Genomic DNA, 26,809 nt, shown 5'->3' with positions numbered 1-26,809 from the left:
GATGAAGAGCACTATGACTCTAATACCATGTAAAGAAGGGTGAACCACCAAACGAGCACAAATGTCCACCAAAGAATCCAAATGCACAAGCACAAAGAGCCACTATACGCACACTCTCAAAAGGCCACTAAGGGCACACACTAAGAGAACTCACAATATGAAAAAAAAATTATTATTTTACTAATACCTCAAATGCACGCAAGATGCATGCTTACAATTACGGGGAAATCCCCTATATATATACACCAAGAGAGAGCCTGCTTTAGCCGTTGGACTAGTCTAACGGCTAGTCAACCTAAGGTTGAACATACTATAAAAAAATAGAAAAATAAAATAGAAAATAAAAAATACAATGAATAAAATAAATAATATATATAGGAAAACACGCATCTTCAAACAAGTTTTCCTTTGAACATGTTCGAACGTGCGGTGTAATGTCGCACATTCTTTTTTCTTCAAAAAAATGACATTTAGTGGCAGTTTTGAACCATTGCTAATTGTCGTTTTTCGCAAGATTTAGCAGCGGTCAAGACTGCACCTAAATCTCTTGAGCACAAAATTAAAAAAATGATGACGCAGAGCCATTTGATCACACCCGATCAACAACGACGATTCATCCAACATACCTTCAAACACTTTATGTGTTTGAAGATACAAGTTACTCTATATATATATATATACATACATTATGTATACATGTACATTTTAACATGTAGACATTTGCGGCATTTACCTCTTAAGGCTGGATGCTGGTACAACACTTGGATAGTGAATTGATCAAATGAAATTGCATTTATGAAAAAACAACTGGAATCTGAGGCATTGTTCTCAATCCTATGTTGGCAACATCTATGAGGTGAACCTCTATTATGCCTGAATTATCACAACAAAATTCCTACCTGCTCCCTCAGCAAAATTGTAACTAATACACCATTTAGATTTTACTATTGGAGTTTTTGCCACTTAGACAGTGGTATCTAGGTTTTCAAGCGAAAAGGTCTAAACATATGTTGAAATAGCTTATTCAGAGATGGGAGAATAGGGCACTGAGATTCCTTTCATTGATAGCAGGACAGGCTTAAGAAAACCTCTGTATATTGGAACCTTTTCCTTAGTGCTCATTTCAATTTGAAAATTTTGAGCAATCAAGTTCCAGTTAGAAGGTAGGCGTTGCATTGATTGAAAATAAGATGAGAGAAAATCGTTTACGGTGGTTTGGACATATTCGGCAAAGGCCTAATGGTGCTCCAGTTAGAAGGATGGAGAAATGAGAAAATATATTAGTTAAAAGAGGTTGAGGTAGGCCTAAGAAGACTTTGATGGAGATGATACGAAAGGATATGAATGCTTTGAACCTCACCGAGGACATGGCATTGGAGGAGAAGGATTCATGTGAAAGACCCATAATGATTTTCTTTTTTGGTTCATATCGCCGACCCCAATTGTTTTGGGATGAAGGCGTAGTTGTTGTTGTTGTTGAGCAATCAAGTTCCTACCAAGGGCAATGGTGTGATAAATATACAGGGATCTAGGGATACACATGAGCTAAGCTTGACATGTTTAAGCTCGGCTCGCTCAAGAGCTCGACCCGAGCTAACAGAGAGAGAGAGAGAGAGAGAGAGAGAGAGAGAGAGAGAGAGAGAGAGAGAGAGAGAGAGAGAGAGAGAGAGAGAGGTCTACTTGTTGCTGCTGGGCGATGGTGGCCACCAACATCTTCTCTCTCTACCACCTCTCCTCTACCCGCAACCTTTTGAACCTGCCTCCCTCCTCTGTCCCCGACCACCTCCTCCGAGAGCTCGCCACCATCCAGGCTATCAACACCCACCTTGCCCGCCGCCGCTCCTCTGCCACCGCCATCCCCCTGGATCTCATCCGCTTCACCATCGCCCCCTGCCTCCCGCTTGGCTGGTCACCCGCCATCGAGCAGGACGAGTTTCCCTCTCCGATCGGCCTGCCCTGCCCGAGCCAGCGGGAGCTCCACTGAGACCTTCATCAGGACCTTCGCCTCCCCTTGGGTGCTGCTGGGAGGACTGCAAATGGATTGAATATATATATATATATATATATATATATATATATATATATAGAGAGAGAGAGAGAGAGAGAGAGAGAGAGAGAGAGAGAGAGAGAGAGACGGGACGGGACGGGACGAGGCTCAAGAGTGATGGGATGGCCCGAATGCGGCTCGAGAATGAGAGATGGGAGAGAGAGGGACGGTCCTTATCGAGCCTTATTTTTATATAATTAATATATAATTAATATTATACATTATATAAAATATAAATATGAGCCTTATCGAGCTCAGTAGGACGATCAAGCTCGGCTTGTTTGCTCGGCCGAGCCTCGATCTCAATTCAAGCTTGAGTCATTTATGGTATAAGCCGAGCCCTAGCTGTCTCGGTTTGTTGTGCATCCCTACAAGGAGCAATCCAATGAACACAGCCCACTCTCTATCTATATCTAATATTCTGACTTTTACTTGTTGCTGAATGAGTAACAGTTTTGGAATACGAGCCTGGGAATTCTCGTGACTTCTGAGACTAGCATCTTGTCCACAAATTCATTTGAGTTGACAGAAAGGAATTTTAGAGTACTGAACCTCTTAAAACTCATGTATGCACCTTTCCTTTTTTTGGAACTTCTTATTCATGACTTCTGATGTTCTATCTAGTCTGTCACTCTTTTTTCATGGGCTTTTTTCTTTTCACCGGAAAATTTGGTTGATATGTTTGTCCAATCTTTGTACTCTGACACTCTTACATCTAGACATGATGCTGATTTCACCTATTCAAAATTTGGCAGTTCTTACACTTCTAATGCTCTTAATGCTGCTACCCTACTAGTGGGCTTAGAGCTTTCTGATCATGTAATTTGTCCAGAACATTGAGTATTTGTTGGATCGTTCAAACAACCACATATATATTGCTGCCTTCATGAAAATAAGTAGTCATTTGATCCAAGGATGCCTCTCAATTTGTTGTTATTCTTGGTATGAGCATTCAAAGCTTGTCATTGAGATGCTGTTAGTCTGTTAGTAATATTTTCTCCACAGAATCACAGTATATGTGTTGTGACATGGTTCTCTTTTTTGCATTGTTATTGAATCAACAAAGTGCCTTTTTTCTCCAGATGCCTTTGACACTGAGCAACTTCTGGAATGCGTTGGTAAGCTGAAATGTGGGGAGTCTGTTAATGTTCCCATATATAATTTTAAGACCCATCAAAGATGTTCCGATTCCTTTCGAAAGGTATGCTTTAGTTCCATGTATACCGCTACTTGGATTTGCTATGTTTCTTGGTGTCCATGACTTATGTTGGTTGATGTAACTGACATCATTCACGAGATTAGAAATGAGAAGATTAGCTGGATTGAATGCTATCAATTATGCACATGTTTTATGCCTTCTACTCTTTAGTCTATTTAGTTTTATTTCACAAGTCTCGAGTCTTGACCTGTCATATAGACCAGAAAGTTAGGCTGATAAATTGCCCGTCTGAAAGAAAAATGCTGTGGATATCTCATTGCTAAGCTTGGTCAACCCTAAAAAGAATGAAAAAGGTGAGATACTGCTAGAAGTGGCTCTTGATATAATAGTTTTGTTCTGAATGAAGATGGATCTTGTCAAAGAATTAATGTCCCTCTAACATGAAGATTATTCATCTTTGCTATCCTATGTGAAGATAGGAATATGTGTTTTTGGATGTGTAGCCTTGGTGTTTAACTGCCAAACTTACATAATCATCATGTAATTACAGGCACTTTCCAATGTATCATACAAGTGGTTGTCCAAAAGATTGCTGTTTTGAATATCATGTCTATAATCTCCAGATTTTCTTTACATGGGATAAGGGAGCGGATAACTTATTCCTATAAAATGTGAGTTAGTTATTCCATCTAAGAAACTGGATAGCTGACAGGTACATGAATCACATGCATCTTGAATATGAACCTTGAGGTACTTAACACACAAAATACATATTTTGCTTGTGGATTTTAAATTTTTTAACTACTTCATGTAATTTTTAACATGCTATCCTCCTTTTTAAAGACAACCTGTGGACTTTTTAAGCATAGGCCACATTGTTTTGTTATTGTATATTTACTGATAACCTTTGTTTGAACTCTGAGCAGTTGCCAAAGCTTTTTTCTTTTGGGTTTTTTGCAAAATAGTCCCTGTCTCATGAGATTTTGCAAATTAGTCTCCTTCTTTTCATTAACTTTTGCAAATTGGTCCCTCAGGCTAACAGCCACTCCTCTTCCCTGATGGTAACTGTTAAGGGTGGGGAAATTGACAGTTTAACCCTCACATAAGGACCATCTTGCAAAAACTGAATAAGATAGGGACTAGTTTGCAAAAAGTGAGTAGAATTACTATTCTGCCTTCCCGCTAATCTTGCGACCTAAGACTCCCACCTCACCTTGCCACTCTTTACACAACTATCTCACTGTTCTTCCATCTTCTTTCCTTGCGATCTGACTCCCACCCATCATCATTCTCTTCTATCCTCCATCTTTTTCAGATTTCACCTTCAGTTTTTCCCCTCTCCTATTTTTCGGCTCACCTCGTTAACGATCAGGTGTAACTCAGTGAAGCGTCAAACTATAAGAGGAGAGAGAGAGAGAGAGAGAGAGAGAGAGGTGTTATGGTTTAGGTTTTGTCACCTGGAACGGCACAGAGCTGCCAAAAATTTTTGGGATCACTTAGTGGCGAAGCCAGGAATTTAACCCAAGGTGGGCACAAATACACCGTGAACTGAAAAGGAAAGCTGACTCAAATAGCCAATAAAAAACATAAACTTACGAGCACTTTAAATAAAAAACACATGATTTTTTACGATAAATAATCAATAAAAACATAAATATCACGTTTAAAACATGATATTTATATTTTTGATGAAAATATCATGAGAAATTACCGTTTTTAAAGTTTAGGTAATTTCTCATGATATTTTCACGATCTCGCGAGGTTTGTCACTATGCGCACATGGCATTGATTTTTTTTATTTTAATTGTTTTCTAACTCTAAGGTCTGTACAAAATTTACGAGCACTTTTCATAATTAACAAAAAGAACTGTAGGTACATGTTGCAACTTGAAGCATATTCTTGAAGACTTAACTTTTGACCTCAAATATAAAAAAAAAGTAGTGAAAAATGCCAATTTCCCCTAATGAATACTGTAAGCTGTACAAGACACTAGACACCAACTTTGCAGGTGGGAGGGCTTATTTTTCCAACTCACTCATGACATATTAAATGGTTTCTATTTGAGAGAAGAAATTGATGGCTTCTCCAGAACTGGAAGTCAGCTTTTATACAAAAAAAAGAGATGGGACCAGGGCATAAAAAACTTGTACTAATGAAATGCCTAGGGTGGGCACTGCCCATGGGTCTGATACTCAAATGGGAAAATTTTCGGACCAAGGTGGGCACGTTTCCACCTTGGCCTGGCCATAACGTGGCTCCGCCACTGGGATCACTAAAGCTGCCGAAAAATGCTGCTGATAGATTGTGTGTAAGAGAGAGGGTTAGGGAGAACAGAAGTTTGGGAAGTTGGGTGCAATAGAGGGGGTTAGGAATAACACGTCAAAGTGTATAATGGTCATTTTTTGTAACATGTAACTATGGTCAATGCCTAACCATGGTTAACTTGACACCAACTTAACAAAAGGACTATTTTGCACTAGCTGTGCAAAAGGCGGGGACTGATTTGCAAAACCGTATAAGGCAGGGACCATTTTGCAAATCATCAATAAGGCGGGGACTATTTTTCAAAAAACCCTTTTTTTATTGGTACTATTGTCAAAATGACACATTGAGATATTGTTAGATATGTATTTTTAATTACTTCTTGCATATTTCTTAGAGTATTTGTTCACTAATCTCAAAATATTTCCATATTTTTTGCTTTATAATAAAACATTGTATGCCAGGTTAATGCATCAGATGTGATTATCTTGGAGGGGATTCTTGTTTTCCATGATCAGCGAGTCCGTGATTTGATGAACATGAAAATCTTTGTTGATGCAGGTCTTTTTCCTGTCTTGTCTTGGATCTAAAGTTCCATAATTTTGTTCGGTGTATAATTGAGTGTAATATGTTGTCCTTGTTGTTTGCTATACCTACTCTATTCTATGAAAATTTTCTTTCAAATTCCAGCACTCTACAAACATATAGCAATTTATTATATGCACACCAATTAGTAGTCATGCCCAGAGGGCCAGAAGTTGAAAGAAAGATCCTTGCTGAACATCAGAGATCCAGTTGCTTATAAAGAAATATGGAATTTATAGTGGTACCTTGTCATAAGTATTTTAGCATATTCTCCCTTTAAAAACATGTAGTGTATTCCTTACTGTATGTTATATTAAGGCATTGGCACTTTATTTTGTTTTTTTACTGCTAATATTACAACTAGCAGAGCTAGGGGCGGTGGTGAAAGTGGGGCTACTTGCCCCCCTAGGTGCTAGGCATTCTCTAGTTAAAATCAGAGTTGCCAATCGAGGAAGCGGGAACGGAAAGCGAAAGCGGGAAGCTAGGCACTTTCAAAATTTTAGGAAGCGGGAAGAACGGGACGACTTAGAAGCGAACCAGGAATGGTCTCGGAAGCGAACTGGAAGCGACCTAGAAAGCGAGAGGGAAGCAGAAAAAGAGAAAAAACAATAAAAATAAAAATAAAAAAATGAAAAAATGGGGAAGCATGCTTTCTCTAAATTGGGAAGCACACTTCCCTTTTTTTTTGCGCTTTCCAGCACGTTTCGTGCTTCCGAAACGTGCTTCGGGGAAGCACACTTCTCCACTCCCAAGGGTGCTTCTGGTAACTCTGGTTAAAATAGATTAGCATAATATGATTTGCCCCCAAAGTTTCTAAGATCTTTTTATAATAATATAGTTTCTTTTCCTCCTTTTTCAAACTGATTATTTATAGTAACATGTTACTTTTTTTGTGGTAAGGTATTTTTTTTTCAAATACTTGATGTGCCCAATATACAGAAAGACCAAGAGAGAAGTACCACTCTCTTGATAACTTCTTCTCTTTTTATTTGGAACATGTCTTGTTTTTGGGAGAATAACAAGTAGAGTTGAAGTGTGTTGGACATTAGCTGGGTTACAATCAATCCTTATCTACATCAATTGAAGGATAGATCTATCTGTTTGCAATTTGTTTATGTATTCTTCAAGTGCAGTTTTATTATATGCAAACATCTGAATTGGTATGCTTGAATCTAGATTGTCATGAGATTGTACCACTATGTGTATGGTTTGGATCAATATTTATATTTGGACCGAGCTTTCAACACTTTGACATTTGAATCCTTTTTACTTGGGTTCCATGTATTTAAAATAGATACTAAATAAATGGGTTACAATCCACTCAACCCTGAGGGTAAACGGTAAGCTTAGTAAGCTAATTGGCTCTGGGTGCGTAGAACGTGATGTCAAAGTTTTGATTGCTAGTTTGACTAACCACCCTTAGGATTGATCACACACACACACACATGCACAGAAAGGCACACACATCTCGTAAGCCTCAAGCCCTATATAATATCTATAATATCCATCTGGAACCTAATTGAGCTGGGCTTTGACCTACACTTGATTCCTTTCTGGGTCCAATTCATGTATGTTCAAGCCTATATTGTGAATGTGCAAATATTTCTTGTGCTCCTATGGCAAAAATCCTGTCTCTGTCACTGAATGCTACCACCACCATTGCCACTACTATTACTATATTATTAACATGTGACTGCACAGAATAGCAGCATTCCTCATTAGAAGCATAACATAAATAAGGTATTACTATGTAGGTTCTCCGATATCTTAAACTGTACGAGAAGCAACAGGCATTGTTCAGATGTGCTGACTAAATATTTTTGCTCTAGATGGTTTCTTTCTACAATTCCATTAATAACATTTCTATTGGAAGAAAGAAGAGAGCAAAATAGGTGATGAGGTGGTATTGATGTATGGACAAAACAAAATGGGAATTCAAAGTTCATTTGTCTTGGTCATATGAATAATATGACTTGCTTCAAGTCTTCAAGAATGCATCAACTCTTCAGATTAGATACTGATTTAGTTAATTGTTCTGTGTAAGTGATTCAGCTTATGGAGCAAAATTTCAGTTGCTTTTAGGGTGGTTCATCTGGTATATATGAATCTACGTATGTTTTGCGTAGTTCTACAACATCGGGTCGCTCTTTGGTTACTTGATTGTTGTCTTTTTCGTAATTAATTCTTGTTTATGGATGGCATGATTTGGTTGAGATTCAACTATAGATGCTTGAACCTAAGCACAGCCAATTTGAAAGGTGATTTTCTAAGAACATGCTACTGATGGTCAAGTCTGCACCAAACAGAGTTTCTAAAAGGCAACATTATGCATTTAGCTGTATTTGTACAAGAATTTTGTTGATCCCACATTCTACATTAAAGCATTTTTCTGGTATGAAAAAAATGGGTTTTTAATAAAGAGTATGTTTTCAAAGCACTATTTTCAATTTGTGCAATTTTTTTCAAGAGAAGTTATTTCTGTAAAAAATGTGGTTTCAAAACCATTTGTAGTGCTTTTTTTATGCATTATTGTTAAAAACCTATGGAGAATATGATTTCACTTTTGTTTAAGGAGTTTGTTCCTTTTTTCAAAACAAAAAGCTGCCTTTCTAATTTCTCTTTTTTCTTACTAGATTCCATTTTTCCATTAACGAAGGAAAATGAATGAATCTCGCACATTAGCTGTAATGAATCCTCAAGGATTCAAATATAGAATGCTTATTATAGGCAAGAGCACAAGAACAACCCACAAAGGGGCACTCACAAAGCCAACACAAGAACACAGTCTTTAAAAAATAATCTTTATTTATCAAATATGCATTAGGAAAATGCATTACATCTAATGGGACAAGAGGACCCTATTTATGTACAAACAAGAGGGCCAAGAGGACCCATATAGTTGTTGGGAAAGGCTCCAACTATATTGACTAAAAGACAAAACTACCCTTTACAAAAGTGTAAATGACAATAAAATAAAAAAAGAGGTCAGTTTTGCCCCTGAAGGGCAGAGCCTATTACATGTACAAAAATTACCACAATACCCTTAAAGGGTATTACCTATTACAAAAGGAATAAAAACAGTTTAAAATTATATAATATATACATATACACTCATATACGAATATATACACTCATATATGAATATATACATTTTCGCATTAGCTTCCTTTTCAAAAAATTGGTTCACAAAGTCTTTAATTATGTTTTGGTGATAGATGTGGTGGTTTACAATACATTACATTTATATTCTTGTCTATTCATATTCCTGTTGAATTATGAACTTCCCATTGCATATTGCTTACATATACTGTTATTTTGCCATAACCATTTGTATAGTAGCAGTATTTGTGTTTCGTCCTTTCATTTATTGCTTGGGACATGGGATAATCGGATGTCCAAAGATTTAGTTCACGTTGTTAGGAGTTTTGCATTAAGTTCTACTTTGAGAGTCAGCTTTTGTAGAAGAGATATTTGTCTTATTCCTTGGAACCGTTCTTATCCTATTACTTATTCTAAATTAGATGTTTCTTTTTAAGATGCTGATGTTAGACTTGCCAGAAGGATAAGACGTGATACTGTGGAGAGGGGCAGGGATGTAAAGTCTGTTCTTGAGCAGGCAAGCCTCTTCAGAATTATATTATGTCTCTTTTTCTTGAAGATCATGTGATGTACTCTGTCAAATGTGTCAAAAATGCTGACAATGCTTCATCATGTTTCTCTTTGCTGCATATTGTGATTACACCTCCTCTTGTTGTTATCTTCCTCCTACTTTCTAGTTCTATTGTGACAACTGAATATGTCTGAGAATCCCTGTTCTTTCTTTTCTTTTAAGAGTGCCTACAATCATGTGAAAACACAAAGCATTCTCATAGATGAAAAGTGAACAAAGATTTAAAATGAAGAACATAGCCATCTCTTGCAAGTACAATGTGCATGAAAAGGAATCAAAATTTTCCCTAAAAAAGGTCTGATATTGCCTTTTAAGGAAAGTGTACATTTGAAATTTCTGTGTTAACCAACTATTGTACTGTCAAGTTTGCCTGCTATTAAGCATCAGTGAATGTGGAATTCATAATAAGGAAATGATAACCCACTATTAAAAGTTAAAACTATGTATTTATAGAGTTGTACTGCATGATCATTTTCTGAGTGTATGGTTTGGTCACTTTTTTGAGGCTTTCTTATTTATTGCTGTTTTCACATAGCAGAAATCTCCATGTGCAAAGAACCCAAATGACCTTTCCGGTTCTTTGTGAAACACTTTTCAGCAGTGCTCTTAACCTTCTCTTGGTTAACGTTCTCTGCTAAAATATAGTCGTGTAAAATCCTCTGTTGAAATCTCCTTATCTGGAAAATGAGGAGCCAAGACCCTCACAATCAGTAAATGCACATGTGCATGCTCACACATACATAAAAATCATATATTGTGGGATTGTAAAGTTTATAAAAAGTTTGAGATGCTGATGTTTTTGCTGGAATGCACACAAATATAGGATAGTACTCAAAAGTCAAAACTCATTCATAAGAGAATCAGAAATTTCTATATTCTGCAAAATGGTATACTGTCATACCAGTCCAACAATTTTAGTCATACAAAAGCTAGTAGGTAGATAGTCTGCAAGTGGCCTATCATAAAAGATAGCATAATGGTGGCTGAGTAATATTTTGGGGAAATATAGGAGTCTGTTGGTGTTAAGTTGTATGCACACACACACACACACACACACACACACGTATAATATGCATTTGTAAATGATGTAATAAGTATTGCCCATCAGGGGTATTTTGGTCATTTCAGTCTTTGTAATAGGCTGTACCTATTAGGAGCCACATTTGTCTTATTTATTTATTTTTATATTTTTGTAATTTTCCTTCTTAATATGTTTGTTGCTTGGCCCCTAAGTGGCTTATGTGATTGTAATCTTATATTGACCCATAAGAGGTCTTTGCTATTTGCTATTGTGCTCTTGTAAGGCCATAAGGGACACTCTCTTGTATTACTTTGCCTGTTTCATTACATGGTATCAGAGCGAGAGGTACATTTGAAGTGAAAGAGAATTCATTCAAGAATACGTGGAGGAACGAGAGATCATGGACTTCATTGCCTCAGGAAGTGTGCCTTCATCTTTGTTGTTGCTTCTTTTTTTCTTCTCTCTACAGTTTATCTTCTATCGTTTCTTGGTGCGATGGTCGAAAAGGAAGTGGTTACGGTTGTTCCTGTCAAATTTGATGGAAAAAACTATAATATGTGGGCTACCACTATTAAGAAGATCTTGATTGGCAAAGATTTGTGAAAATATGTTGATGGTTCCCTATCGTAACCTCAACCTATTCTCACTAAATCTATTTATGGACAAGATCGTGTTACCAAAGAAGTTCTTAAGGGAAATGAAAGGGAGAAGGCTCTTTTGGATTACAAAAAAGTCATTAAAGCATGAAAAATGGAAGATGCAAAAGTTTTATCCCTATGTATGGGAAGCATGTGTGAAGAATCATACAAAAATATATTAGAATATGAGAGGGCTGATGAAGTGTGAGTTTTTATCAAACAAACCTACATTCAAAATGATGCTGCCCATAAATGGGAATTACAAGACAATTCATAATTGCAAACAAGGAGAGAAAGGTGTTAGTACTATGGGACTCTCAAAAGATTGGGATACCCTTGAATATGCTTGTTGTAGGAAAAATCAAATACTTATGAGCAGTTTTTTCAGTTTATGGGAGGGCTTAGGCTTGAATTTGAACATGTTCAGGTTTTAGTTATCCACCGAAAGCAAGAAGAGCTTCCTTCTTTGCATGAGATTTTAGCCCAAGTATACATGGAAGAAACAAAGCTAAAATTCATGACTGAATCTAAGAAAACCAAGGACAATTTGGTATTGGCGGTATCTAGGCCCGATGCCAATACTTATTTCTATAATAAGCCTCCTCACTTTTACAAGAATAATTCTTGGAGGCCAAAGAGCAATGATAGAATATATGATGGGAGAAATGATGGAAAAAAAATTACTTGTCATAACTGTGGAGAAGCAGGGCACATCAAACCTTATTCTTCTGAATTAAAAAAGAATGAGAAAATAGTAGCTACCGTAGAAGCTCCTTAGAAAAACAAGGAAGCCTCCAACTCCGGTTACAAAGGCATATCCTCTCTTAAATAATGTATTATAAGACTAGCTATTTTCTTATTTTTTCTTTTAGTATTATTTGTATAGGTATTTCCCCCTTTTTATTTTTACATTTTAGGACATTTTTGAGCTATATTTGACTAGTCAATGTTTGACTAAAGTCAAATACATAGAGTCGTTGGGCTTCCAATGGCTCTATTTAGAGTCGTTGGGAGCCCAATGACTCTCCTTCTTTCCCTCTATTGTATATAAATATGGGGTGTTACCCCCTCTAAAATGTAGAGTTTTTTGGTGTGATTTATAATTAATAATATTCATTTTTTCCTCTTATTATTGAATACCTTTTTTTGATATGTGTGTACGAACCTTTCTTGGTTATTGTGAGTGTCCATTTTTCGATACTTTGGTTGGAGCTCTTTGAAGTGTTCGTTGTTGGTGATCTAGGAGCTCATCTTCCTATATCCTTGTCCCAATTTGCGGAAGCTCTACAACTACTCCTCAGAGGCTCATCCTTCTTAATTGGTGTCGTAGTCTCCTCTTCCTCACCTCCTGGTAAGATTTCTTGGCTCCTAGATTCTTGTGTCTCATTTCATATGACTTCTAATAGTATTGTGCTCTTCGATTGTAGTTTTAATTCAAGTAGGTCTAATGTTTTTTTACCATGGATAGATCCTCCCTTGAAATTAAAAGAATTGAAATTTTTTCAAATTCTTCAAAATTTTCTATTCCAAAAATTAGAATTGTTCCAAAACTTAACTTAAATCTTCTTTCAGTTTCCTAAATAATCGACCATAGTTGTAAGGTCTCCTTCATATCTGATATTTGTTTATTACAAGATCTCCATTCTGGCAAACAAATTGAGGAAGGACATAGAGAAGGATATCTCTACTACATTGACCGGTTGATCATTCTCAAAGATCCTTTTTGCTTCAATGTACAAAAATTGAATATTTTTCTATGGCATCAAAGACTAAGTCATCCTAGCTTTTCTAAATTATCCAATGTATCTCATTTGAGAATCTTTTGTAATGAAAAAATCCAATGTACTGATTGTATTCTTGGGAAAATGAAAGTCATTCCTTATCGAGCGAGAACTTGTTGTCTTCAAACCACTTGAACTAATACACTCAGATATTTGGGGTCTTGCTCCTATTGTCTCTAAGGGTGGATTTACTTATTATGTGATATTTGTGAATGATTATTCTCGTTTCACTTGGATTTTCTTTCTTAGGCACAAATATGAAGTTTTTGAAACTTTCAAAACTTTTCATAACCTTGTTAAGAATCTTCTTAAAACCAAGATTTATATATTTTGGTATGATTCGGGGGGGAAAATATATGGCAAAAGATTTTAAAAATTATTTGAAAAATCACAATATTTTACATCAAAGATCTTGTGCAAACATGCCTCAGCTAAATGGTTTGGTCGAAAGGAAACACATGCATATAGTGGAAACTATTAGAACCTTGCTTATACCTAAACATGTTCCAAAACACTTTTAGGTTGGTGTTGCACTTACTTCTGTTTATCTCATAAACATATATCCTTCAACAAAACTTCAAAATATTTCTCCCTATGAAAAACTTTATAAAACTAACCCTAACTATTTTGGACTAAGGACTTTTGGATGTAAATGTCTTATCCTTACAAATAAAAATAACAAACTTTTACCAAGAGCCATTCCTTATATTTTTCTTGCTTATGGGGAAACCCAACATAGATTTAGATGTTATGATTTAAAACACGATAAACTCTATATGTAACGCCCCCAAATCCCGAACTTGTAACTTTTTACTAAAAGTTGGAAAGCTTTGTAATCATTCCTTTTTCAGAGTGTAAAATAACAGTTCAGTAGAAAATGGTATTTGAAATGACAAGTCAATGGACCTTGGGCGCATTACAAGTGAACCGTCCTTTACACAAGAGATTTGTAACTTCGTACATTCATTGAAACAAAATAGATTCAAAATGAGGTTTTAAAGTTTATACGAAAAGTGAAATTTCAAAAAAACCCTTATACCAACTTAAAAAAAATGTCCTTAGGAACAAAACGTCAGGGAAAGAGTCTCATCTTGATATCATCACGTCATCGTGTCATCGTTTGTCGTTCTGACCTAATCTCTGTGTACCTTACAAAGCTATATATATATATGTATATATAATACATATGTATCAAAACATAAGTCTGTGCACATTACAGTACGATGACAATGTAAATGACATAAAGCAAGACTCGATGTGAAACCACACATCGAGCTAAATAAACTGCGTAAGCGATGCACGATGTACGCAACCGTACATCGGCTAAATAAATTGCGTAGGCAGTGCATGATATACGAAACCGTACATCGGCTAAATAAATTACATAAGCAGTAGCCTACGCACGTAACAGTGTGACAGTAAAGTAAATGACATAAAGCTAGACTCGATGTGCGAAACCACACATCGAGCTAAATAAACTGCGTAAGTGATGCACGATGTACAAAATCGTACATCGACAAAGTAAATTGCGTAAGCAATAGCCTGTGCACGTAACAACGCGGCGACAAAGTAAATGATATGAATTTAAATGGACAAGAATACGCAAAACTGCATCATTGAGTTAAAAGCATATGTATATATATATTATACGTATAAGTTAGAAGTATTCTATCATTTGTCTTCGTATGCAACTTTTTCTTACCTCGGAGATGGTCGAACTTGCTGACGATTCTGAGCGTAGGTTTTTAAGGGCTCATGCATTGGTTAATGTGTCTCGTCTGTCATGCCAAAGTGGTATGCTGCAATTGATTGAACTGTGTTAAGTTCTTAGTTTTTGACGAAAACAATGACGATTGCGTCACAACGTTCGAACTTGAATCTAAATCAAACAAACCAGACCGAGCCAGGCTTGGAGGAACTGACTTAGACTCGGCGCACACGAGTCGGCTCGGGTTACGAAGCCGACTCGGACTGCTCTTGATGATAGCCGATCTGGGTCTGCCCCAAAACAAGACAGGATCGAGTCTAGGCTCGGTAGGCCGACCCAGTGGACAGCTGCAGCTGTCACCAAAAATAAGGCTGACGGCCATGCCACTGTCGGAGGCAGTGGCTGCCGAGGGCCGAGGGCCGAAGGCCCCTGCCTGCCACTGGTGGCGCGGCAGAGCGGCGAAACCTAAGCCCGGCTCGGGTTCAAGAAGACAAAAAAAAACCAAAAGAGTGTTAGCAAGGGAAGTCGACAGGGGAGGTGCTTGCCTGACAGAAGGGACGACAGGGGAGCGGCCTCAGCCACCCCCTACGGTTGTCCCTACCATAGCAGCAGTAGCAGCACTGCTGCTGCTGGAAATCGTGAAGGAAGAGAGTGCTGTTAAGATGACGTTATATCCTTATTGCATTGTCCCGTGTTTGGATTTGGGTATGTGGATCCGAGATCCAAACGTGTTGTGTAATTAGTTTGTGTAATCAAGGGCTGTTTAGTCCTATATATGATAGCCCTAATTAGAGGCTGCATTATATATAAAGAACAGCTTCACGCCTGGGCTGCAGCTGCAGCCTTTAAAATCAGAGCCACTCAGCATGCCTTTCATCATCACTGCCACTTATGCAGATATAGTCAAGCCTCGAACCAGGTACGCACACGCACCTTGCTGCTCTAACATGGTATCAAAGCAGGGTTCATGATTGGGCGTGATCAGTTTGCGTGCTCCCTCCTGCTTGATCTGATCTGTCTGCATTTCTAGGCCTGCGACTATCCATAATCAGATCTACAACGAAGTTTCAAAATATTGAATTGCTCCTTTCTTTCCTGTTTTTTTTTGCTACTATCTGTATCGCTCTCCTGATCAAATTCGTTATTCTCTGATCACGAATCTGATTATTCTCTGGATCGTGAATATTTTTGCTGCGCGATTTTTTGGGTCGTCATTCTCTGTGTCGCATATCTGGTCAGAACCGTCACTTTTTGTATAATGGGCCTGATTTCTTTCGTCTGCTCATCGTTAAAATTTATGTGTTGTGAATACTATTTCTGTGTTGTTTCCTGTCGCTGATTTATTTATTTCTGTTTTGATTCTGCCTATGCTGGTACCGTGAATCTGATTTCGTAATATCTGTGTCGTGGATCTGTTTCAAACTATTGTGTCGTGAGAAATTTGGTTCTCTTCTATTTCTTATTGTGTCGTATTCTTTGGATGTTTCTGCAGTTTTTTTTTTACTTTTATTAACAGCAGCCTGTCATCATTTTTTAGTTCATTTTCAGCATTTTCTGTCATCATATCTTGCTGTTTCTTTTCTTAACAGCAGTCTGTCATTATCCTTGGGTTTATTTTCAGCATTTCTATCGTTATATTCTTCACTTCTCATGGACACTAACGTTCCACAACCCATGTTGTCTTCTAGTTTCCCAACTCAACTTGCCTCAGAAAAACTGAATAACAGCAATTTTCTGACTTGGAAAAGGCAAATTATCCCTTTTATTAAAAGTCATGATCTATCTAACCATCTTGATAGATCAATTAAAATGCCATCAGAGTTTATCATGCAGGAGCAGAGAGACAATAAAGGAGCAATGAATGTGGTATATATCAGAAATTCCAAATATGTGTCATGGGTTAAAAGGGACCAAGCAGTTGTAGCCTACCTCACTTCTACCCTGTCACAAGAAGTTCTCATTGGAATTCCGGATGAATGTACAACCAAAGAGTTATGGGACAACATATTCAAGACATATTCTCAAATTTCAGAGTCCGGAGTTATGTATTTGAAGAAAGAGTTCCAAAGCCTCAAAAAGGGATCCTAAGTATTATGGAATATTTGAATAAAGCGAAAGAAATCACTGACTAGCTCTAGTCGGAGAAACTGTTTTTGATCATGACAAAGTCCAACAGACACTTGCTGGCCTGAGAAATGAGTATCATGTTATCACCACTACGTCGCAGTGCTTTCCTATTCTTCTATCTTTTGAAGATCTCAGGCCACAATTACTTCAGTTTGAGATGAATCTCAAGCATGCCACAGGAAACTCTGGGTTGCCACATGACTCTCATAAAGTGTTGTTTATAGGGGCAAATAAGGGAAGAGGAAGAAGAGGTTACTGAGGAGGCCGTGGTCGTGGAAGAGCTGTAATTTAACAAGGTAGAGGTATTTTACCTTTTCCTAATGCTTTAAACACCAACAATGTTAATATTGAGGGCAAAAGGGTCCCGATCTATTTTTATGCAGAAAGTCTGGGCATATGGAAGCTAATTGTTATCATAATAATGATCCCAACTATAATGCAGAGAACAACTCCAATTGTCATAAAGGCAATCTAGTTAGACCAACCATGAATTAGTCAATTGCTGAACTAAAGAGAAATGTAGGTGATTTGAATGTATTGCTTGCTACCCTAAACTCTCTGAATCTAAAGTAAGATGATCAAGGAATTTGGTATGTTGATTCCAGAGCAGTTAGTCACATCACCGGAGATGCAAGTAAATTTTCTAGTCCCATTAGATATTCTTGAAAGAGCAGTGTTGTCACGGGAGACGGTGCCAAACATCCCATCACTTATGTTGGAAATGTCTTTGTTGAGTCTAAGTTTATTAAACTTTTTGATGTCCTTTGTGCACTCAATATCAAGAAAAATCTAGTGACTGTTTCTAAACTTGTTGATGATACTAATTCTTACGTTGTTTTCACTCCTTCTGTGTATATGAAGGATCTTTTCATGAAGACAACGTACGCTGAAGGGGAGTGACATGGGAACATGTACATCTTTAAGGAAAATCTAGTACCAAAGTGTACTTCATCATCAACTTCGACTCCTGAGAAATCCCTTGCTTTCACCGTCAGTTTTGTCAATAATGCCAATCTTTGGCACAGTCGGTTGGGTCATTGTAGTAATAAATTTATTAAAAATCTTGTCTCTTATAAGCTGATTCCCGAGACAAGTTTGAGTCATGGTTTAAATAAGACATTGTGTTCCAGTTGTCAAGTTTGCAAGAGTCATGTAATTCATTTTCATTCGATAAATGAAAGAGCTTCGAAACCTTTTGAGATTGTACACTCTGATGTTTGGGGTCCTGCTCTAGAAAAATCTTTTTCTGTAAGTAGATATTATGTTATATTTGTTGATGACTATTCTCGTTACTCTTGGATATTTTTTATGAAATAAAAATCCGAAGTTTTTGATATCTTTCGCAAGTTTCATGCCTATATCAAAAATCAATTTTCTTCAACCATTCTTAATTTCCAAAGTGATGGTGGTAGGGAGTATGTCTCAAATGACTTCATTGAATTTTTGCAACTGAACGAGATTGTTCGAAGGGTGGCGTGTCCTCATACCCCTCAACAGAATGGGCTTGTAGAACGAAAACATTGGCACATTGTAGAAAGTGCCCTTACTATGATGCATGTCAGTGATTTACCAGTAGGTCTGTGGACAAAAGCTTTCATTCTGCAGTCTATGTAATAAATCGTCTTCCCATGGAAGCTCTGAATAGACGATCCCCGTATTTCGTGATATATGGTAAATATCCTGATTATGCACTTTTGAAGTCCTTTGGTTGCATCTGTTATGTTTATATTGATAAGACTCAACGAAATAAGTTTGGGAACAAAGTTAGTGTTTGCAGGTTCGTTGGATATGCCAATAGCTATAAAGGGTATCAATGTTATGAGATTGCCACCAAAACCATTCGTATCTCACGATATGTTGTTTTTTATGAGAACTGCTTTCAGCATAAATACAACGCCAATATGCTTCAAGATCGACAATCCAAGATTGAATATTATCAACATTGGCTCAGTGCAAAATTATTTTCACATGCCGAAAAGGAGGGAATTGTCCTTGCTGAATCTGATACAACAGGAATTGATGATAAAGACAAGGCAAAGGAGCAAACACACAACAAATTTATAGAGGGTCATGTTTACACCAGAGGTACGAGATCTCGTTTTATGCCTTGAGAATCAGAACAGAAAGGATCTGTGACGACAGATGATAACTCCATAACCTTGAGAAGGTCGGCACGAATATGTCATCCTGTGGAGAAGTGGATCAATTATGAAAGTTTTAGTGCAGATCATCAAGCATTCTTGCTGCCATAGAAGCCCAAGAAGAACCCAAGCATTTTTATCAAGTTTATCAACATAAGAGATGGGTTGATGCAATGAATGAAGAAATGGAAGCACTGCATAAATATCAAACATAGGAAATAGTTTGAAGACCTTTGAATAAGAATGTTGTTGGATCCAAATGGGTTTATAAAATAAAGTATGGGCCCAATGGTAGCGTGGAAAGATACAAAGTATGACTCATGGCAAAATGATTTACTCAAGAGCATTGATTGGACTATGATGAAACATTCAGCCCTGTGAAAAAATTGGGTACCATTCACATTGTCATGTCTTTAGCTATTGCTTATGGTTGGGCACTCAGAACACCTTTCTTCATGGCAACCTGAAATAAGAAGTGTATATGGAACAACCAAATGGTTACACTCAAGGTGATCCAAATGGTTATGTGTGTAGATTTCAGAAATTCATTTATGGATTAAAGCAAGCTTCACGGTCATGGTTTGAAAGTTTTTCCCAAGAAATTCAGAGGCATGTATTTATTCATTCCTATCTTGATTATTTCCTATTCATCTACAAAAGAGAAGAGTTCATAACATTGCTCCTTATATATGTTGATGACAGGAAAAAAAAATAGCAAGGGGTGGGGGTTGCGGCTTCAGCTGCCCCACCTGGTCGGCAGGGGAAGGAGGGGAAGGAGAGGAGAGGGTGCTCGGCACCCTCCCTCCTGGCGAGACAGAGCCACCACTGCTAGTGGCTCTGGTCTCTCGGCGACAAACAGGGAAGAAGAGGGAGGACAGGATGCTAAACAGAAAAAATAACTCTTCCCGAGACCCCACCAACGTGTCTGAACTTCCAAACGTTGCTGTCAATCGATCCTTCGAACTTTCAAGGGTAGTCGGGGGCACATCGGACACCACACGACATACAATGCTCCTCCAGCCGTTGGAGCCTACCTCTGGTTGCCTTTACGAACCAGAGAGATAGGGGGTTGGGGAACAATGGCCTTGGCTAGTGCTACTGGTGGTGGCACCAGAGTTACCAGAAGCGCCTAGGCAAAAGGGGAAGCGCGCTTCCCCGAAGCGCGCTTTGGAAGCGCGAAACGTCGCGCTTCCGAAGCGTGAGGGGAAGCGTCCCCCTTTTATGGGAAGCGCGTCCCCCTTTTATGGGAAACGCGCTTCCCCCACGTTTCCCCCACGCTTCCCCCTCGCTTCCCCATTTTTTTCATTTTTTTCGCTTCCAGTTCACTTCCTAGGTCGCTTCCGGTTTGCTTCCTAGGTCTTTTCCGAGACGGTTCGGAATTTTCTTCTAAGTGGTCCCACGCTTCCCCGCTTCCTAAATTTTTGAAAGTGCCTCGCTTCCCGCTCCCGCTTCTCGTATCGCTTCCCGCTCCCGCTTCCTCGACTGGTAACTCTGGGTGGCACCGACTGGGGCTATTGATGGTCTCCGCTTGTCAATGGGTGATCGACAAACAAGGGAGATCGACAGGGTGGGAGGTGGTGTTGGTGACCACCACGAGACGAGTGCCCTTATTTTACACACCAACGAGAGGGAGAAAGCGGGAGAGGTAGAGGAGGGTGTTGTGCCCTCCCTCCGGCAACAACAGAGGAGTGGGGGAAACCACCGTGGGTGGTTTTCGATGACCACACACACACAGAGAGAGAGAGAGAGAGAGAGAGAGAGAGAGAGAGAGAGAGAGAGAGAGAGAGAGAGAGAGAGAGAGAGAGAGAGAGAGAGAGAGAGAGAGAGAGAGAGTTGCGTACCTGAGGGAGGCGGCGCCTTCGGCGAGCGAGAGGGGGCTAAAGACGAGGGTGGACAGGGAAGAGAGGTGTTCGGGGGAGCTCGAAGGTGAGGGGGCTCGGGGTTGCGCAGGGGTGGAGCTCGGAGGTGCGTTAAAAAGAAACCCCCCTTGGGGGGTTTAAATAGCATACGGGGGGTGTGGACCGAGATTCGAGTTGGATCCGGTCGGATCCAACCTGGATCCAAAACCATTTTTTTTCAAAAGGCACGAGTGTTACACTATATATCAAGGAATGTTTCCTATATAGAGCAAATCAGTTTCTTTGATTTAAAGGTATCTATTAAATAAAATAATGATCACTCTTTTCTTGAGTTATTTCCTAAATATAATGATGAAATATTAAGCAACAATGATGTTGTTAATGATAAACCTTGATCCAATATCCAATATAGTTAGTGTGATGGCATTAATGGTAGACCTCTAGTTATCCAATATGAAAGAAGAACTAGTAATAGACATTCAAATGCCCTAGAATAATATTCTAGTATAAAACCAAGTACTCTTATGAAGTCCTCTAGAATACATAGGCCTCCATATAGATTTGTATCCTATAAAAACTTTGCTCCTCAATACAAAGCTTGTCTAGCTACGATATTTTCTTACTTTGAACCTTCCTCGTACAATCAAACCAAAAATCGTCCTGAATGGACGAGTGCTATGGATGATGAAATACAAGTCTTAGAAAAAAAAATGAGATATAAGAAGTCTTCCTCATTGGAAAGAAGACAATAGGTTGTAGATGAGGTATTAAAATTAAAACTAAGAGTGATGAAACTTTAGAAAGACATAAAGCTGGATTAGTGGCCAAGGGTTACTATCTAGAATATGGTATAGATTATGATGAAACTTTTGCTCCAGTAGCTAGGATGACTTCCGTCAGAACACTTATAGTTGTAGCTGCTATTAGATGTTGGCCTATCTACTAGATGGATGTCATTTCAAGAATGTCTTCTTCAATGGTGAATTGAGGTAAGAAGTTTATATGGATCCACCACCTTGATATGAGGTTCCTGTTAGAAAGGTGTTTCACTTAAGAAAAGCCTTTTATGGTTTGAAACATGCACCTAAAGCCTGGTATGATTGATTTAGTTACGTTATGATTAAATTGGTCTTTACTTCATGTTATACTAACACTGCTATATTTATTAAGAGATCTAATGCATGTATGGTATTTCTTCTCTACGTTGACGATATCATCATCACTGGAGGAGACAAACAAGGAGCTAGTCTTACTAAGAATGTTTTGAAACAAAGCTTTGAAATGACATCATAGATAGGTCTGGAATTACAAATGAGAAAAGTGTGAACACTCTTGAAGTGATAAATGCAGAAAATGAAGATAGATGATGGCATGCCTCTAAACGATCTTACTCCCTACCGCCAAATGATTTGAGCTCTCACATATTTGACCATCACCGGCCTAATATTTCTCATGTTGTCCATACAAGTCAATTCCAACATTCCCCTACCACTGTGTACATGAGTGTCATTATGTGTATAATTAGATATTTATAAAATTCTATTTCAAAAGGGATTGTTTATCTTCCTCCTCCCCACTCAAATTAATTGCTTATACTGAATCTGATTGTAGAGAAGATCCTAATGATAGACACTCAACTACAGGTTTCTGTATGTTTTAGGTGACTCATTGGTGTCCTGAAAATGCAAGCAATATAAGTTATCGTCTACCGATGTTGAGTATCGCGTCATTGCCATTACAACATTTGAAATTGCGTGGTTGAGAAGATTATTAGAAGATATGGGGGTGTATATGCAATCGCCCTCAAGGTTATGTTGTGACAATAAAAGTGCCATGTACATAGTTGACAATCATATGTTTCATGAGATGGATTGCCATTACGTTCGTGAAGAGTACCTGAAAAAGACCATCATCATGCCCTATGTAGCATCAGAATTTCAGTTGGCCGACTTCTTTACGAAGATTCTTTCTTCTCCCCGGTTTCATTTTTTTGCTTGACAAACTTTCGATGATTACACCATAAGTTTGAGGAGCAATGTTAAGTTGTATGTATATATATAAATGATGTAATAAGTAATACCCAATAGGGGTATTTTGGTCATTTCAGTCTTTATAATAGGTTGTGCCCATTAGGGGGCCACATTTGCCTTTTTTATTTTATTTTATTTTTTTTGTAATTTTCTGTCTTAATAAGGGCTATTTGGTCATTAGCCAAATAGAACTGTTGGAGCTCCCAACGACTCTATTTCTAGCCGTTGGGATGCTCCAAACAGCTCTATTGAGCCCTTATGTTGTATATAAAGGGATTTTTTCCATTCTCTCATGTAATGCTTTCTCAAGCATTTCTCTCAATAAATTCGTATATTTTTATGTTTGCCCCCTAAGTGGCTTATGTGATTGTAATCTTGTATTGACCCATAAGAGGTCTTTGTGCTATTTGCTATTGTGTTCTTTTTAGTCTATAAGAGACATTCTTTGTAAAGAAATGGGGGCCTCTAGCAAGATCCACGACAATGCCAAAGTGGACACACCAAAAGCTATGAATGGGCTCACTCACAAAACCCACTAAGGGGGTAAACATAAGAGGCTTAAAATAAATAATGTTTTATTGATAAACATTCATGCAAGATAAAATAATAAGGGAGGAATGACCCCTATTTATATACAATGGAGAGGGGAAAGAAGGGGCTCTAAAAGAGTCGTTGGGGCTAGTCCAACAGCTACAAATAGATCTGATGGACTAGCTCCAATGACTCTTTTGACTAGTCAAGGTCTAGTTCAAAAAGAACTAAACCTACTTCTAAATGAACTAGACAAAAAGAAAAAGAAAAGTATATACATCAAAAATATATTTAAATATTTATGTACAATTTTAACACTCTCGTATTACTTTGCTTATTTCATTACAGTCGGCATATGAACACTAAGGGTTAGATTATATGGATGTGAATAATCATAATGGGATGTCTTCACAAGACTTGAAATACCTGAACAAGAATTTAGTTATGCATATATTTGAGCATAATAATTACTGTGCTTAAATTTCAGAAAAGTGAGGTATCGAGTGTAGAGAGCAAACTTTCTACCTATATAAGGCATAGAAGATGCTTGTTTACATGAATATCTTGGTGAGCGTTCTGGTTATGCAAATAACTACAAAGTAAATGCGAGCGTAATAGAAAGTTATGGAAAATGTAATGGGAAGGGAGTGTCCTTGGAAACACGTAAAGCATTATAGACATTCATATATTACTCCTTTTTAGTGTGTGTAAGCAACTACTGTGCATCTGTGGCTGTGACTAAATTAACCAGTGCTACCTTACTATATACTTTCCACGAAAAGCGAATTATAGCACCCTTATCAGAGACCTAAAGGGAACAGTCAACAGCTGCTAATCAGCCTGCCCCATATGTTTTTCACCTCATCTTGCACCTAAAGAAAAGGAAGTAATAAGTCCTTGTAATACATATATCACTCTCTCTCTCTTAGTATGAAAATGTTTATCAGATGATATTTCACAGGAAGTTTTGATCATGTAAAGCAAGTGCAATCTGCTCTTTATTTTCCCTTTGGCGTACTTGTAGTTCTTGGTCAAGATTTTTTTCTATTTTGCAGTATGCAAAGTTTGTAAAGCCTGCTTTTGATGATTTTGTTCTACCATCCAAGAAATATGCTGATGTGATCATACCTAGAGGAGGTGATAACCATGTGGCTGTTGATTTAATTGTTCAACACATACGCACGAAGCTCGGCCTGCATAACCTATGCAAAATATATCCTAATGTTAATGTCATTCAATCTACATTTCAGGTACTGATTACTCAATTATACTTGTCCTGTGGGCTGCGTAATGTTTTAAGATCTTTGTAAGTGGCATATCTAGTGCAGTGTAACCCTTCATGACATAGAACTTTTATAGTGCAGATACGTGGAATGCACACTTTGATAAGGGATCAGGAGATAACAAAACATGATTTTGTGTTCTACTCAGATCGGCTTATACGGCTGGTAATTATTACCCTTTAGATTGACTTCCCAAGTTTAAGATCTAACCTCGTGTTCTTCATGATGACTCATTGGGTGTTTTTGTGTATCACTTCATGGATAAGGCATCCGCAGATATGATGTTTCTGCAAGAAGGGAGTTGGATGCCCTTCCTGCATCGAATGAGGGGAGGTCCATGACAAGAGCACACAACTTCCCTTGTGGAAGGTGGCTCCAATGCTTGCATGAATTTGCTTTCCCTTGGTTGGGCCACTGGGGCAGAAAGCTTAGCACATTCCACAGAAATGCTTCTGCACCCTTGGTATAGCATAATTGTAATTTTTTTTTGGAAGGCAAGCTGGGGTTAGCCTGACCCCTACCGGTTATACAACTATACCATTGGGTTTTGAACCTGCAACGTCCCAACACAAGGTGACATGCACTAGCTGCTCCTACCAGACAAGCGGATTCCCCGGTATAGCATAATTGCAATTGCCCTTTACTGATCCCATAAAACTTAACAGGTTGTAGAGCATGGTCTTGGTTACTTGCCATTCACAGAGAAACAGGTTGTGACTCCGACAGGTATGTTTTGTCCTAAAACAACGTTATTTGTAGTTTGTTACTTGTTGCCTTTGTGATAAACCAATAAAACCTCATAATTTATTGTTGTCATGAATTTGTTGAAGCAGTTTTCTGCTCAATGTTCATGTGGAGATTCACTGCATGTTTTTAAAGAATTTCTTAAAATCTATAGAATTGAAAAAAGTGATTATTTTGTTGGGTTTGATGAGCTTTTGACAATATGTGTGGCCATAATGTAAGGATGACTGCAATATAGTTGACATTAGGATCAGCCATTCATGATGTTGCCTATGCCTGTCCTGAAAGTAAATGCCATATAAGCATGTTAATGACGTCCACATCAACTCTAGAATGAATGTGGGGATATGTTGGTAAATCATGCATTTAGATTCATCTAAAATTTTTAACATCCATAAATCGCATTCGCCCCATAGCCAGGTGAGTGGCGCAACTGACATTGTTTTTGATAATTTAAACAAGAAAAAAGAAAAATAAATAGGGGAAGTCCCAAAGTTTCTACTTTGAGATTCTCTCTTTTAAAAATGCAGGAACTCCTGTGATAGAATATGATTTGTAACCCGAAATTTATAGGGTGTAAGACTCAAGTTTTTTCTAAAAAAAAAAATTTGGATCCAGGTTGGATCCGATCGGATCCCCCCCCCCCCCCCAATTAGCCTATTTAAACCACCCCGAGGGGGAGGGGGTTCTTTTTAAATGCAACCCCGACCCCCCGTCGAGATCCCTGCTCGTCGGAGTTCCCTGACTCTGAACCTCTCTCCCCTCATCTTCTTCTTCCTCTCGCCGGCGCAACCAGCCCCGACTTCGTCTCTCTCCCTCTACGAACCTCTCCCTCGCACGCCGGCACACCTTGACCCTCCCTACACCTCGTCGGAGCCTCTCTCCGACTCCCTCACGTTTCTCTCTCCCTGTAAGTTCCTCTATCTCTATTCCTCTCCCTCTCGGTTTTCCTTTGCCAAGATGGGTCGCCAGGTCCCCTCCAAGAGCCACCCGAACTCTCTCTCTCTCTCTCCTGCCTCTTCTTCCCTATTTGTTGCCAGCAGACCAGAACCACCACTACTGGTGGCTCTGGCTTGCCAGGAGGGAGGGTGTCGAGCACCCTCTCCTCTCCCTCTCTTCCCTTTTTGCTGTCAGCAGACCAGAGCCACCACTGTTGGTGGCTTTGGCATGCCAGGAAGGAGGGTGCCGAGCACTCCCCCTCTGCCCTTTTTATCCTCCTGTC

At 38.4% G+C, this 26,809-nt stretch overlaps 1 protein-coding gene across 2 annotated transcripts in view; it reads left to right on the top strand.

The window, feature by feature from the left end:
• Positions 1–26,809, top strand: part of LOC149840581 (uridine/cytidine kinase UKL1, chloroplastic-like) — a 77,404-nt gene that overhangs the window by 5,503 nt on the left and 45,092 nt on the right. For both annotated transcript variants that reach the window (XM_090003216.1, XM_090003215.1), the window contains exons 4-9: positions 3,130–3,248; positions 5,934–6,030; positions 9,591–9,670; positions 24,616–24,810; positions 24,925–25,008; positions 25,509–25,569. In XM_090003216.1, coding sequence (XP_089859342.1) covers positions 3,130–3,248; positions 5,934–6,030; positions 9,591–9,670; positions 24,616–24,810; positions 24,925–25,008; positions 25,509–25,569 — 636 coding nt within the window. The remainder of the gene's footprint in view (positions 1–3,129; positions 3,249–5,933; positions 6,031–9,590; positions 9,671–24,615; positions 24,811–24,924; positions 25,009–25,508; positions 25,570–26,809) is intronic.

The sequence above is a fragment of the Nuphar pumila genome, chromosome 4 (assembly GCF_984573655.1).
Source record: "Nuphar pumila chromosome 4, dmNupPumi1.hap1.1, whole genome shotgun sequence".
NCBI lineage: Eukaryota > Viridiplantae > Streptophyta > Magnoliopsida > Nymphaeales > Nymphaeaceae > Nuphar > Nuphar pumila.
Note: the sequence above shows the minus strand (reverse complement) of the source record. Positions and strands in the feature narration are given on the sequence as shown.